Source organism: Propithecus coquereli, unplaced genomic scaffold (assembly GCF_000956105.1).
Source record: "Propithecus coquereli isolate 6110/MARCELLA unplaced genomic scaffold, Pcoq_1.0 Scaffold838, whole genome shotgun sequence".
Classification (NCBI taxonomy): Eukaryota; Metazoa; Chordata; class Mammalia; order Primates; family Indriidae; genus Propithecus; species Propithecus coquereli.
In genome coordinates, this window is record NW_012154596.1 from 481,833 (window position 1) to 498,573 (window position 16,741).

General features: G+C 38.5%; 1 protein-coding gene across 2 annotated transcripts; it reads right to left on the reverse strand.

Moving 5' to 3' along the window:
• Window positions 1-227: 227 nt before the first annotated feature.
• Window positions 228-15,994, reverse strand: LOC105825957 (zinc finger protein 681-like). 2 transcript variants are annotated; one of them, XM_012663857.1, is made up of 6 exons: window positions 15,961-15,994; window positions 15,061-15,136; window positions 1,836-2,239; window positions 602-1,514; window positions 341-519; window positions 228-259 (listed from the first exon to the last, which is right to left on the reverse strand). In XM_012663857.1, exons 1-6 carry the CDS (start codon window positions 15,992-15,994, stop codon window positions 228-230), a joined length of 1,638 nt encoding a protein of 545 aa, XP_012519311.1. The 2 variants fall into 2 exon arrangements, with proteins under 2 accessions (XP_012519311.1, XP_012519312.1); XM_012663858.1 differs by having other exon boundaries at window positions 602-1,520; window positions 1,857-2,216; window positions 15,041-15,136.
• Between the last annotated feature and the right edge of the window lie 747 nt (window positions 15,995-16,741).

Genomic DNA, 16,741 nt, shown 5'->3' on the forward strand with positions numbered 1-16,741 from the left:
GGATTTTTCACAGGTATGACTTCTCTCCTGCATAGCAAGGGAAAAGCACCAGGTAAATGTTTTCCCATATTCTTCACATTTGTAGGATTTCTCTCAGATATAACTTATAGTTATAAATGTTTGAGCATTGGTTACAGGCTTAGCTACATTCTTCACTTTAGTAAGATTTCTCTTCAGTACGTATTCTGTTTAGTAGGGTATGAACATCACTTAAAGGCTTTGACACATTATTCACATTTGTAGGGTTTCTCTCCTGTATAAATTATCTTTTAATTAGAGAGGTTTGAGCAATATTTAAAGATTTTCCACATTCTTCACATTTGTAGGATTTCTCTTATATGAATTCTCCTATGTACAGAAAGGTGTGAGTACTGGTTAAAGGCTTTGCCACACTGTTCACATTGGTAAGGTTTTTCTCCGGTATGAATAATTCTCTTATGTAGACTAAGGTTTGAGCTGTGGTTAAAAGTTTTGCCACATTCTTCACATTTGTAGGGTTTCTCTCCAGTATGAATGATTCTCTTATGTATAATAAGGCTTGAGCTGTGGTTAAAAGCTTTGCCACATTCTTCACATTTGTAGGATTTCTCTCAGATATAACTTATAGTTATAAATGTTTGAGCAACGGTTGAAAGCTTTGCCACATTCTTCACATTTGTAGGGTTTCTCTCCAGTATGAATTCTCTTATGAATAGTAAGGTCTGAGCAACGGTTAAAGGCTTTACCACATTCTTCACATTTGTAGGGTTTCTCTCCCGTATGAATTCTCTTATGATTAGTAAGGTCTGAGCAACGGTTGAAGGCTTTGCCACATTCTTCACATTTGTAGGGTTTTTCTCCAGTATGAATGATTCTCTTATGTATAATAAGGCTTGAGCTGTGGTTAAAAGCTTTGCCACATTCTCCACATTTGTAGGGTTTCTCTCCAGTATGAACTCTCTTATGTTTAGTAAGGTCTGAGCATTGATTAAAGACTTTGCCACATTCTTCACATTTATAAGGTTTCTCTCCAGTATGAATTCTCTTATGTTTAGTAAGGACTGAGCAATGAATAAAGGCTTTGCCACATTCTTCACATTTGTAAGGTTTTTCACTGGTGTGAACAATTCTCTTATGTAGACTAAGGTTTGAGCTGTGGTTAAAAGCTTTGCCACATTCTTCACATCTGTAGGGTTTTTCTCCAGTATGAATTCTCTTATGTATAATAAGGCTTGAGCTTCGGTTAAAAGCTTTGCCACATTCTTCACATTTGTAGGGTTTCTCTCCAGTATGAATTCTCTTATGAATAGTAAGGTCTGAACAACGGTTAAAGGCTTTGCCACATTGTTCACACTTGTGGTGTTTCTCTTCATTATGAATTCTCTTATGTTTAGTAAGGTATGAGCACTGGTTAAAAGCTTTGCCACATTGTTCACATTTGTAGGGTTTCTCTCCAGTATGAATTACCTTATGTGCAGTAAGTTGTGAGCACCAGTAAAAGGCTTTGTCACATTCTTCACATTTGTACGGTTTATCTCCAGAATGAATTTTTTTATATACAGAAAGATATGAGTAGTGGCTAAAGGCATTGCCACATTCTTCAAAGTCATAGGATTTTTCTCTGGAATGAATTCTCTTATGTATACTAAGGTCTGAGTTGTGGTTAGAAGCTTTGCCACATTCTTCACATTTGTCAGGTTTCTCTCCAGTATGAATTCTCTTATGTGTAGAAAGATTTGAGCTGTGGCTAAAATCTTTGCCATAATTTTTACATTTACACCATTTCTCACCAGTGTAAATTATCTTATGATTAGAAAGGCTTGAGCAAGAGTTAAAGACTTTATCACATTCATTACATTTGTAAGGTTTCTTTTGATTATGAATTCTCTTATGTTCAGTAATGTGTGAGCATTGATTAAAGGCTTTCCCACATTCTTTACATTTGAAAGATTTTTCTATGGTATGTCTCATCTTATGTCTATTTAGATTTGACAAGTTTTTGAAGACTTTCAAACATTTATTACATTGAAATATTTTGCTATGGGTAGTTGTTGAACATTGTTTAAGTCCATTGTAACATTTTTTCTGCTTCTTACACTCACCCACCTTTTCCCAGTCTTTCATTAAGTTTAAATTCTCAAAGCCACAGCTTCCATATCTTCTTAGTATCACTCTTTGGAATGTAACATTTATCCCCTGCTCTGGCAAATGGTCTTGGGTGGAATGAGAAGACACAGCTGAAGGAAATTTTAAAAATACCAAATTATCCCACTTATTTCTTTCTTTCAGAATCAGATGAATTACAAATCTAATATGTGAAGTAATACCAAGCACACCAGCAAAATGGCATAATAAAATATACAGGCTCTAATTATATTTTAGATAAATAAATTTAACAAAATTATACTGACCAGATTGACTTGTGGGAATTCTAAAAACCAGGCAAGAGTTTGCAGCATGCCAGTTGAGCACAATGCCAAGAGCCACATAGAAAGGGAAGAAAAGTTCATTATGTTTACCCACCATGGCCTTTCCTGTTTAACACAGCATGGTATACATAGAAGTAAACTCACAACTCCCAGCTTCTCCCTCAAAAAAGAAAGAAAATAGTAACACCTGTGTCCATCCTTCTGGCTTCAGGAGCCCTTATAAAGATTGGTTTCTATTTACCATAACACAGAGTGCTGAAAGGAATGCTGCTATAATCTAAAACACAGAATGGGTATACTCAAACCAAAGGTAAAAGATTCTTACAACAGTACAGGGACTTCAGTGCCACAAAGGGAGCAGATGTAGCAAATGATGATTGGCTCTTAAGAAGAAATGTGGGAATATTGTTTTAACTGGAAAATAAACACAAAATTTTACAGAATAAACATGCTCAGAACAGATTTGATGCTCCTTAAATTTCTAGTACAGTTAATTGGGGTCAGGGTCCCCTAGGACATAGCCACTTTATAAAGTTTGTGACAGGTGGCTTTTTTTAAATCCACAAATCTCAACCAAAGATTAAAATATATACACAATATCCAGGTGACATAGTCTAGTCAAAGAAACAAAATAAATTATTAGAAATCAGCCATAAAGTAATGGAGAGGTATTAAGTATCTGAAAATATTAAAAATATCCATCTGAATGATGCTGAACGAATAGAATAAATGCAAACAATACAGACAACTAAATAAAATCAGGGAAATGAGAATATTTATAAAAAGAAAAGAATAGAAAGAAACATTGTGAGGCTGAAGAATACAATAAGAAATGACAGATATTCTCAAATATAAGAAAAAAGGCATAAAACAAGAAGCTCAAGAAACTTCAGCTAGGAGAAACACAAAGAAACTTATAACAGGACAGATCTATAAGCAAAGTTGTGAGAGTCATGCACAAGAGAATATGGAAAGCAGCAAGAGAAAAGTGATGTTTCGTCTATAAGCATGCTCCTATGAAATTACTAGTGGATTTATCAACAGACAGCTTGCATGCCAGAAAACAGTTCAGTGATAAAGTCAAAATGGTAAAAAAAAAATCAAAAGCTTAAAGCAGAAATACTGTATCCAGCAAAACTACCCTTCTAAATGAAGAAAAAATAAAGACTTATTTATTAAGATAACTAGATGCTGAAAAAGTTTATCACCACTAGACCTGACCCACAAGAAATGCCAAAGGAAACTCCTTTCATAGAAAAGAGAAAGATGCTAGAAAACACCACAAAATCTTATGAAAATAAATAAATCCCTGGGAAAGATATGTAAGTACACCTAAGTAAATTTCTGTAGGATTAAAATGATGGTGCAGAAAATACTTTTAATCATGCTCTAAAATTTGAAGACAAAAACAGAAAAATAATATTGAACCTCTGTTAATGGGTATACAATATAAGATATAATTGATGATGTCAATAACAAAGTTGAGGGCAGATGTAATGAGGAAGAATTTTTATATGCAACTAAAGTTAAGTTACCAGTTATTATTGTAGCAGGGGAAAAAATGGCAGACTAGAGGCAGCCTGCCAGCTTGCTGCTACCAATGAAAGAAGTGAAAGGTACAGGCAGCTGCCTACATATGGATGGCTCACCCAGGGAGTATCATAGTGAATTCAGAGAGATGCAACATGGGATATTGAGTGTGGAAAAAAAGGTGATGGGATAATACATATACAAAGATTAGAGAACATGAAGAGAAAAACAGGAGAATTAGAGTGTGGGAGCACTGTGCTCGCCTTGCTGGTACAGTGTGGATTGAACTGCCAGATGATACCCACCACCCCCACAGACCTCTACCTGCTCAGACAGGGACATGCCTGGAGTCTGTGCAGAGCCCTTGCACTAGATAACAGACACTGTGAAGATCAGGCAAGAGCTAAGGAAATCCTGAACTCTTGGGTGCACGATGCTGGGGCTACACTGGGCTAGGGAAGACACTGCACTGATTTGTGGCTTTTCTGAGCCAGACCCTGGAAATTATTGCCAGCCACTTTACCCCTAGAGCACAACAGGACCTGGGCACAGGAATTGACTGCAGAGCAGCAGATACTGATCTGAGAGGCTCTGGGTGACTGTTTCTGCAGGTTCTGGGTGGGGTGTGGAGAATTGTGCATGTCTTACATGGCATCTGTGGGACTCTTGGGTCTAAGAAGCAGCCTGCAGTCTGCTTAGCCCTGAACCTGCTCTCCAGGCCCCAACCTGCCTGCCTGGCCCTGACCCTGCCCTCCAAGTCGGGTCATCCTGTCATCTGCATGGCCCCTGGCTTGCAGCCCCTGGTCAAAGGCTTATCTCCTGTCTCCACACCAGTCCCAGCTCGAAAGCTCTCATGCCAGGGTGCAACAGGCTCCGCCACAAGAAGCCTCAGGTGACCATCTCAGCAGGTCCTCTGTGGGGTGAAGAGAGCTGTGACCCCTGCATGTCTGACTTGGCATCTCTGGGACCTTAGTGCCTAAGGAGCAGACTGCAGCCTGCTCCACTGTGAACCTGCTCTCCAGGCACCAGCCACTTCCTTCTTCCCTGGCCCTGACCCTGACCTCCAGGTCAACTCAGCACACCATTTGCATAACCCCTGGCTTGGATCCCCTGATCAGAGGCTTTGCTTCTGGCTCCAATGTGGTCCCTGTTTGGAGGCTCTAATGCCAGGGCAGAGCAGGCTCTAACCTAAGAGGTTCTCGCTGGCTGCTTCAGCAGGCTCTGAGTGGAGTGTGAAAAGCTCTGTGGTCCCTTAGCTACTGGACTCAATCTCAGCCTACCTGACTTGGCATTCATGGGCCCGCAGAGCCTGTGGAGCAGCCTGCTGCTACTTGTTCGGCCAAGACTCCACCCTACTGCCCCAACTGCCTCAAGTCTGCATGGCCCTGACCCTACTCTTCCAGGATGGGTTAGCCTGCCATCTGCACAGCCCCACTTTTAGCTAAAAGGCCTTGTGCAAAGGTTCTGCTCACAGTTCCTTCCTAGTCATAGCTTAGAAGCTCTCACGCTAGAGCCTGAGGCTCTGCCCCTTAGCCTCCAGAAATCTCACAAAGCCAGAGACACCATTCCAAAGTTTCCAGCACTACATCTAGACCCCAAGACCCTACCCAGAGCCTCCACCACAAAACCAGGGCTCGAAGAGATACTCTGAAGTCCAACGCCTGATTGGGGACCCCCCCCACCAGCCTAAAGCTGGCAGCACACTGTGACCTCCTTTGAGCAATTGCCCACAACCCAGGAACCCACAACAACCTTATCCAGCTGCTCCAGTTACCTCTGTAGGGAGACCGTGGGTAGAGCAATCCCCACAACACCAGCCTCTGTGGAGAGAGTCTCATCCAGCTCCCAACTTGAACATCCTAAAACTATCTGGGGAGTTCACAGTAAGGAACAGAAGTCCTGAAAGCCCATTACCCTGGAACTCAGAAAAAGGGTTCAGATGAGAAGAAACCAGCAAAAGAACCCAGGCAACATGAAAACTCAAAACAGATCAACATCCCCAAGAGATTACAATGGAGTTATAGCAGTGAACTCCAACTACAAGGAGATTGCTGAAATGACAGAAATGGAATTCAGAATATGGATGGCAAATAAGATGAATGGAATTGAAGAGAAAACTAAAAACCAACAAAAAGAGGCTGAAAAAATATTTCAGAAAATTAATGAAAAGGTCACCAAAGAGGCTGATGAACTTAGGAAGGATATAATAAAACTTAAAGACATGAAAGAGGATTTCAGGAATTTTCAAACTGCAGCACAAAATTTCAGCAACAGATTAAACCAAGGAGAAGAAAAAATCTCAGAGCTTGAAGACAGGGCTCTGGAGCTAAACCAATCATTTAAAGAGGCAAAGAAGAAAAGAACGAGGCAGAATAATCACTTAAAGAGATATGGGACTATGTGAAGCAAACAAACAAACAAATTATAGATATCACTGAGGGAGAAAAAAGTGCTAAAAGCATAGAAAATCTACTTGAGGGAATTATTGTGGAAAAATTCCCCAGGATTACCAGAGATCCAGACATCCAGATACAAGATGGCCATTGAACACTGGAAAGATTCACAGCAAATAAAACATCTCCAAGACACATAGTATTAAACCTGGCCAAAGTCAAAGTAAAAGACAAAAGTCTACAAGTAGCTAGATGTAAGCAACAATTGACCTACAAGGAAAAACCCATCAGGATAACAACAGACTTCTCAGCAGAAACCTTACAACCAAGAAGGAAGTGGGCCCCCATCTTCAATCTTAAACAAAACAACTGCCAGCCTAGAATTTTGTATCCTGTGAAACTAAGGTTCATATTTGATGGAGAAATTAACTCTTTTCCAGATAACCAAACACTGAAAGAATCTGCCAAGTCCAGACTTGCTCTGCAAGAAGTACCAGACCTGTAATATACATTGATCAGAAAAATAGATGCCCACCAGTGTAAAAACCCCCAAAAACTAAAGGTCAGAGCCCAGTCACCACAATGGTTCAAGAGGTAAAGCATAGCAATAAAGTTCTACTCAACAGGATGAACAGAAATCCATCCCACTTATCAACTCCTTCAAGAAACGTGAATGGCTTGAACTTCCCATTCAAGAGACATAGGCTGGCTAAATGGATAACAACATATGAGCCAAGTATCTGCGGTTTCCAGGAAACGACACATCTAACCCACAAGGATTTATTCAGACTCAAGGTGAGGGAATGGAAAACAATATTCCAGGCAAATGGAAACCAAAAGAAAGCTAGCATAACAGTTCTCATATCACATAACATAGTCTTACAATCAATGAAAGTAATAAAAGACAAAGATGATCATTATATAATGGTAAAGGGAACAATTGAACAAGAAGACAGAACGATTTTAAATCGTAACACGTAACACAGGAGGGCCCAGATTCATAAAGAAAATTTTACTTTAACTAAACAAAATAATAAATAGCAACACTGTAATAGCCAAGGATTTCAATACCCTTGTGACAGAACAGGACAAATCTTCCAAACAGAAAATAAACAAAGAAACAATGGACTTAAACAGAACTCTAGAACAAATCGGCCTGACTGACATTTACAGAACATTCTACCCCATACCACTGAATATACATTTTGCTCATCAGCTGATGGAACATTCTCTAAGACAGACCACATCCTAGGCCACAAAACATGTCTCAACAAATTCAAAAAATAGAAATTATGCCATGAATCTTCTCAGATCACAGTGGAATAAAATTAGAAATCAACTCCAACAGAAACACTCATCTCTACACGAAGTTGTGGAAATTAAATTAGGGATACACCTAAAGCAGTCCTGAGAGAAAAATTTATAGCCATAAACGCCTACATTCAAAAAACAGAAAGATCACAAATCAACAATCTAATGGAATCATCTCAAGGAATTGGAAAAGGAGGAGCAAATCAATCCCAAATCCAGGAGAAGAAAAGAAAATAAAATAAGAAAGGAAAAGAAAGAAAAGAAGAATAAAAAAAGAAATAACCAAGATCAGAGCAGAACTAAATGAAATTAACAACAAAAGAACTATATGGAAGATTGATGAAACGAATAGGTGGTTCTATGAAAAGATACACAAAATTGGCAGACCTCTCTCTAGATTAACCAGAAGCAGAAATGAAAGAATTCTAATAAGTCCAATCAGGAATGAAAAAGAAGAAATTACAATTGATACCACAGAAATACAAAATATCATCTCTGAATACTATAAAAATCTCTATGCACATAAACTTGATGATGTGAAGTAAATGGACAAATTTTTAGAAACACACAGCCTCCCTAGGCTGACTCAGAAAGAAACAGAATTCCTGAACAGACCAATATCAAGTACCAAAACTGAAGCAGCAATAAAATGTCTTCCAACAACAAAAGACCTCGACCAGATGGTTTCACACCCGAATTTTACCAGACCTACAAAGAAGAACTGGTACCTATCCTGAAGAAATTATGTGAAAGACCTCTACAGAGAAAACTATGAAACACTAAGGAAGAAAATAGTAGAGGAAATAAACAGATGGAAAACCATACACCATGCTCATGCATAGGCAGAATCAGTATTGTTAAAATGTCTATACTACCCAAAGTGATCTACAGATTCAATGAAATCCCTATTAAAATACAAACATTATTTTTTGCATTTCTAGAAAAAAAATAAGTCTATGCTTCATACTGAACCACAGAAAACCCTGCATAGCCAAAGCAACTTTAAGCAAAACAAACACATAAGGAGGCATCAATTTATCAGACTTTAAGCTATTCTACAAGGCTACAGTAACCCAAACAGCATGGTACTGGCACAAGAACAGAGACATAGACCAATAGAACAGAACTGAGAACTCAGATATAGAACTATCCACATATTGCCATCTTTTCTTTGACAAAGCAGAAAATAACATTAAATAGGGAGAAGAATTTATATTCAATAAATGGTGCTGGGAAAATTGGATAGCCACATGTAAAAGACTGAAACAGGATCCATACCTCTCACCTCTCAAAAAAAACAAGTCATGATGGATAACAGACTTAAACCTAAGGCATGAAACCATAAGAATTCTAGAAGAAAATTTTGGAAGAACTCTTATAGACATCAGCCTAGGCAAAGAATTTATGACAAAGACCCCAAAAGCAATCACAGCAACAACAAAAATAGATAAATGGGACCTGACCAAATTAAAAAGCTTCTGAACAGCCAAGGAAACTATCTCAAGAATAAACAGACAATCTATAGAATGAAAGAAAATATTTGCATGCAGCACATCCAGTAAAGGGCTGATAACTAGAATCTATAAAGAAGGAGCTGAGGTGAAAGAATCACTTCAGTCTAGCAGCTTGAGACCAGCTTAGGTGATACAGTGAGATCCCATCTTTAAAAAGTGCTTTTATGAGAGCTTTGGTATCCAAGGCAAAGGTTGTAAAGCCCTGGTAAATCCCTATAAAAAGAAGGGTTATTTTAAGCAGACAGGCCCTAATTCAGGAGGCAAACTTGAAGACCCCTGGTCGTGGCTACAGATCAGGAAATGACCCAATTAACCTGGTCTCACTAAGAAATCTAAAGTGACTACATAGGCATCTCCAACTTCTCCCAGTCATGATCTGGGAGTGGTCACCTTTAAAGAGATCCAGGGAGAGATAACCATTTGTGGCCATGGAGACAAGCCTGCAGAATTTGGTACTCAGTGAGGTCTCTGAAGCAGTTCTCTGACTCAGTTCCAGCCCTCTTAGCCACAGTCATTGGCCAATCCTGCCCACCTAAGAATCTACAGAGTAAGCTGGGGAAAACCCCTAACATACTCAGTGGGAGCCACATTCATCCATACATATAATATCAGGACCACCTTATGCTTGACCTAATTGCAAGTGCCTGCCCTACAGGTCAAAGTCATGAAGGCAGTTCAGTCTTCCCATGAATAAGACAGAATTCACAACTTCCCCAGCCCTTGGCAACAAGCCTACACTAAAGGCAGACCTCAATGCATACCCAACAGCAGACTTATGACCCAGCTAGAACCCCTCTTATCTGCAAACCCAGAGGAGATCCCATGAGCCTGGGTACCCAAGAAGGGAAGATCTTTACCTGCTGGAACTGGCTTATAAAAACTAGAAGAGGTATTTGCTCCTTCAAATGCACAGACACCAATGCAAGATTATATTATGCCCATTTTCAATGCTTCTATTTTAACATAGTATTAAAAATCACAGGTAGAACTATTAGGCAAGAAAATGAAAAAACATTGTCCAAATGGAAAAGAAAGAAGTAAAATTGTCACTTGTAGTATATGACATGATTTTTTATAAAGAAAATCATAGATAGTACACCAAAAAACTGTTTAAACTAAAATATACAATCAGTAAATAAGCAGAATATTAAATTATCATACAAATGTTAATGAATCTATATAGTAACAACAAACTAATAAAAGAGAAAGAAAACAATCTCTTGTACAATATCAAAATATTAATTTTTTAGCAATAAATTTAACTAAGGTAAAAAATCTTTACATTGAAAAATATAAGATATTGATGAGAGAAACTGAAGATACAAATAAATGTAAAAATATCCCATGTTTATGGATTGGAAGAATAAATACTGTTAAAGAGTCAGAAAACCCAAAGTGATTTATAGATTCAATGAACTCCGTATCAAAATTCCAATGGCATTTTTCACAAAAATTGAAAAAATAACCCACAATCTGAAAATTTTTATGGAAGTACAATAGACTTTGAAGAGCCAAAGTAATCTCGAGGAAAAGCAATGCTGTAAGCATAATATTTCAAACTATATTCCAAAACTATAGTAATAAAAACAGAATGGCATATATATTAAAAATGACATAACAACAAATGAAACAGAACAGAGAGCCCAGAAATCAACCCATGCTTAACAAGGTCAACTAATCTTTGACAGAGACAAGAATACACAATACAGAAAGTATAGTCTCTTCAATAATTGGTGCTAGAAAAACTGGATATCCATGAGCAAAAGAATAAAATTAAACCATTTTTCTTACACTTGAATTAACTCAAAATAAAGATTTGTGTAAGACATGAATCCTTAAAAATCTTAAAAGAAAACATATGAAAACACAGGATCCACAGCTGGTGCTGATAATAGCGGAATTCCTCATCTAACTCTCTCCTTGGTCCTCGAATAGCGCTACTGATCACCAAGTAGCCATAAAATATTATAATAAACCCTCAGCACTTGCTCAGTAGTTTTGTAAAGTCTCAAGTTAAGGAGACATAAATAAAACATTCTTTTTTGGGAAGGACTCCAAAAATAAAATTCTCTAGGCATTAGAAAGAAAGAAAGAAAGAAAATTCCATGTAATACAATGGAGAAAAATTCCTCATCCCCAGTGGCTGCTACCCCAGCCAGGGTCAACACGACACCGGATAAACCAAAGACAGCATCTGAGCACAAAAAGTCATCAAAGCCTATCATGGAGAAAAGACGAAGAGCAAGAATAAATGAAAGTCTGAGCTAGCTGAAAACACTGATTTTGGAGGCTCTTAAGAAAGATAGCTCGCGGCATTCCAAGCTGGAGAAGGCAGTGAAGCACCTCCAGAACCTGCAGCGCCTCAGATGACGGCCGCACTGAGCACAGACCCGAGCGTGCTGCGGAAGTCCCCCACCGGCTTCAGCGAGGGCATGAATGAGGTGACCCGCTTCCTGTCCACGTGTGAGGGCGTTAACACCGAGGTGCGCACCGGCTGCTCCACCGCTTGGCCAACTGCATGACCAGATCAACGCCATGACCTACCCCGGGCAGCCACACCCCGCCTAGCAGGCACCGCGCCCTCCTGCCCCCCACTCCACCCCCTCTGAGCTGGCGGCCCCCAGCATGCACAATTCGTGCCTCAGCCACCGCTAGGCTCGTGCCCATCCCGGGCGGCACACCCTGCAAGCTGGTCAGCCAGGCTGGCGAGGCGGCTAAGGTATTCAGCGGCTTCCAGGTGGTACCAGCTCCTGTGGGCCAGTTTGCCTTCCTCATCCCCAACAGGGCCTTCGTGCAGTGTGGCCTGGTCAACCCCGTGTACACAAGCAACAGTGGGACCTCCGTGGGCCCCAACACAGTGTCGCCTTCCTGCGGCCCTCGCTCACGGCGGACTCCCCTGTGGAGGCCATGGCAGAACTGAGAGGTTCAGGCCATCCCTTCACTTAAATTCCCCAACCCATCTCTCTTCCCTCCGGACACTAAACAGGAACCTGGATACTGGGAGAGAAGAGGACTTTTGTGATTAAGTGGTTACTTTGAGGTTTTTTGTTTTATTTCTAAAAAGTTACTTTTTTGTAGAGAGCTGTACTAAGTGACTGACCATGCACTGTATTTGTATATATTTTATATGTTTATATTGTTGGGGAATTTCCATACCAGTTCTGCTTAAAACCACAAAGCAGCTAAAGTAGACGCTGACACCTGTCAGCCTTGCAAGCTAAAACCACAAAACAGTTAAGTGAAGCTACAAGCCTGTCACAACTATACTGTTTGTTATAAACCTAGCATAACTATACTTTTGTTATAAGCCTATCATAATTATACTGCTTGTAAGAATTATTGTTTATTGGATAACTTTTAAATCTTTTTGCTAATTGGTTAATCATTTGTACTTATGTGTGATTTGTTAAGAGTAACCCCCCAAAAAAAGTATAAAACCTGACAAAAACCCGGAAGAAGCGCTCAGATTTTGGAGGCTTGACCTCATCTGGGCCGACGGCAGTAAAACCTGTTGGATTTTTTAAGTACAACACAAAAAGTATGAAAACAAAAGCAAATATAAACAAGTTGGACTACATCAAATTAAAAAGCAAAGAAAACAGTGAAATAAGAATAACTATAGGATGGGGGAAAACATTGTAAACCATATGTCTGATAAGAGGTTAATATACAAATTATATAAGAAACATATAAATCAAAGACAAAAACAATAATAATAATGAATGTAATAACCAATTGAAAAATAGGCATAAGACTAGATAGATTTTTTCCCAATGAAGACAAACAAGTGGCCAACAGGTTCATGAAAATGTGCTCAACATCACCAATTATTAGGGAATTACAAATCAAAATCATGATATGACTTCATTCATACCTGTTAGGATAGCTAATATCAAAAAGAAAAGGTAACAAGTTTTGACAAGGATATGAAGAAAAAGAAATCCTATACCCTATTGGTGAGTTATAAATTGGTAGATTCATTATGAAAACAAGTATGGGGGATCTCTAAAAGTTAAAATAAATAGAACTACCATACAATTCAGCAATCTCACTTCTGTATATATAACCAAAGGAAATAAAATTAGTATCTCAAATAAATATATGCACTACCTTGTTCATTGTAGCATTATTCATAACTGGCAAGAAATGAAAACAACCTAAATGTGTGTGAATGCTAAATAAACAAAAAAAAAATGGTATATATAGACAACAGAATGTTATTCAGTTATAAAAAATATTATTCAAGCATTTATTCAAGCATTTCAACAACATAAAGGGACCTGGAGGACATTATGCTAACTAAAATAAGGCAGGCACATAAAGACAAATACTGCATGATCTCACTTATGGGGGAAACTAAAAAGGTTGTAATCATTGAAAAAGAAAGTGCAAAAGTGGTTGCCAGGGCCTGAGGTGGGGAAAAATTGGGAGAAGTTACTCAAAGGGTATAAACTTTCAGTTATAAGATGAATAAGTTGTGTGGATCTAATGTATAACATTGTTACTATAGCTAATAATAATGTTTTGTATCTGAAAATTTGCTGAGAGTAGACCTTAAGTGTTGTTACTACCAAAAAAAGTAACTGTGAAGTAATAAATATGTTCATTAATTTGATTGTATTAATCATTTCACAATGTATACACGTATCAAATCATTACATTATATATAATAATTATATAGTTATACAACTTATTTGTGAAGAAAATCCATGTCACACACACAAACATATACCACACACATTTATGTATGTGTGGATATATATGTACACACACATACATATATATGAATGATGCAGCTCCAGTAAGCTTCATACTAAAGAAGAGAAAATTATAAAATGTTATTAAAAAATATTAATAAAGTAACAATTGGGAGTTTAATATATGCTCAGCAGTGTTCCAAGCTGCCCAATGACATACTATTAAGATATGTAGGGAATAGATACATGCAACTATATTAAATGAGGAATTTGGACATGTAGAGTTTAAATTATTAATCAGAGTTCACACACTAAAAACACTTTTGAAGTAAAATAACATTAGATTTTATATTTATGTAGATACTTAATGTTCTGATAATATTACTAAGTATGAATTTCTGCAGAGTCATATTTAATACTTCCATAGGATAAAAAGCCATAGAGCAGAAAACACACATTTGCTTGTGGTGTTCCTGGGAATTCTGAACCAAATAAATACCAATATCACCACTACACTCACATTTCAGATATGATGCAAAAAGGGAAATTAAAAAATGGTTTAACATAGAATTCCTCAAAAATGCATAAACATTCCCATGTCATGAAAAGCAATGGAAGAGCAGTCAGATCCTGCAGACCCTTATAAACCATGCTTTTCACTATAACCTCAAAGGAAGATCACTGAAGGGGAAGTAAAGTCCTTAGATAACTTAAAAACAAGGGATAGAGGCCAGGCATGGTGGTTCATGTCTGTAATCCTAGCACTCTGGGAGGCGAGAGAATAGTTTGACCTCAGGCATTCAAGACCAGCCTGAGCAACAGTGAGACCCCATCTCTACTAAAAAATAGAAAAAATTAGCTGGGCATGGTGGCAAGTACCTGTAGTCCCAGCTACTCGGGAGGCTGAGCCCAGGAGTTTGAGGTTGGCTCCCAGGCTGATGCCATGGCACTCTAGCCCAGGCAACAGAACAAGACTCTGTCTTAAAAAAACAAACAAACAAAAAGAAAACAACAAAAAAAGGGGGGGACAGAGATGCCCCTATGTGAGACCAATAGAAGAAAACCCAGGCTTCTCAGAAACCACTTGTATTGGAGCAGAGTTTCCCAAATCACATTTTAAAGTGTGGCTTCCTCCTTGACCTTTTGATCTCTCACCTGTGTCATCTGCTTCATTCACTCCCACCTACCTGGGTGTTCTGCTCCTTTGTCATGTCTCTTCACATTCCAGGGCTCTTTCCTTTGTTCCAGACAGGTGATCAAGTCTGGCTTAGAGGCTGTAAGACCTGTTTTAATAAAAAGAACGTAACATGACTCTTGCTGAAATTCTGCAATTACCAACTCAGTACTGTGCTCAGTAGGAAAAAAAAAGAACATTATAGAAGATTTTAAATAATTAATTTCAAAGTACCATTTCCTGATAAACTTTAGAATATTTAGGAAGTACTTAAAATTTGTACATCCTTAGCTCTATTACCCAGTACCAGTGAATCAAAAATTGATAGTGGAGGCCGGGCGCGGTGGCTCACGCCTGTAATCCTCGCTCTCTGGGAGGCCGAGGCGGGCAGATTGTTTGAGCTCAGGAGTTTGAAACCAGCCTGAGCAAGAGCGAGACCCCGTCTCTACTAAAAATAGAAAGAAAAAATTAGCCGGGCATGGTGGCGTGTGCCTGTAGTCCCAGCTACTCGGGAGGCTGAGGCAGGAGAATCACTTGAGCCCAGGAGTTTGAGGTTGCTGTGAGCTAGGCTGACGCCCATGGCACTCTAGCCCGGGCAACACAGTGAGACTCTGTCTCAAAAAAAAAAAAAAAAAAAAATTGATAGTGGAAATTGGGTTTTAAATTGTGAACAACAATACTTTATGCCACTAAATTTCTGGGATTACCACTCATCTATAGTGAAGGATATAGATTAGTTGAAAAAAAAAGGTAAGATTAATATCAAGATAAATCTTGAAGATTTTTTTATTCCAACAAATTCCCCAGTTTTCCCTGGAAGTAAGGATCTGAAACTCATTCATATAAAGCACAAACTCCCAGAAAACATTCTACAAAGGAAGGATGTGAAAACCTTAGTGTGGAATAGAAATTGTGTATTAAAGTTATCCTCACCCAGAGAGACCAGGTTTCTGTAGTTCTCTAACATCACATCCCTATACAAATTCCACTGAGCAGGGTTAAGGCATTCCCACTCTTCTGCAGAAAATTCTATGGTCACATCCCTGAATGTCAACAGTTCCTGAAAGAAAAGCACAAATTTACAAAGTGGCCAGCATGAAAAATCATGCTGAGCTAAAAGGTATCTTTCAAACTTTAATGTATGTATATATACAACAATGAACTGGAGATCTTGTTAAAATGCATATTTTGATTCAGGAGATCTGGGGTGAAGTCTGAATTTCTGAATATCTAACAAGCTCACCAGTCATGTCAATGCTTCTGGCCCAAGGGGAATGTTTTTCAAACATCCAGTAAGTGGCAGACCCTAGCTTTAGCCCAGTTCATCTGACCAGGAAACAAAGATGAGAGACTTCATTTTCCAAAGCTATATGCAAAGCGAATCTAAGAAGAAAAGGGAACTTCCACATTAAATGTGATGGTTTATGCACGTCAACTGTTAAATCTTCATGAGGTACCTATTAAAATAAAGAGAAAAGTAATTAAATCTACAGTGAAAAAAAATCTGTCAGAGAGAACCTTAACCAAGGGAAGACAATTAACATCAACTGTCATAGGACAAATTACTATTAGATGCCAATGCACAAAGACATCACTGCTGTGATACTGTTGGCCAAAGAAAAAAAGTAAATTATAACCTGAATCTCACCATGAAGAAATATCAGTTTTATGCAAAGTTCAAGCTACAGATAACTCTCATGATCTATATAATCTC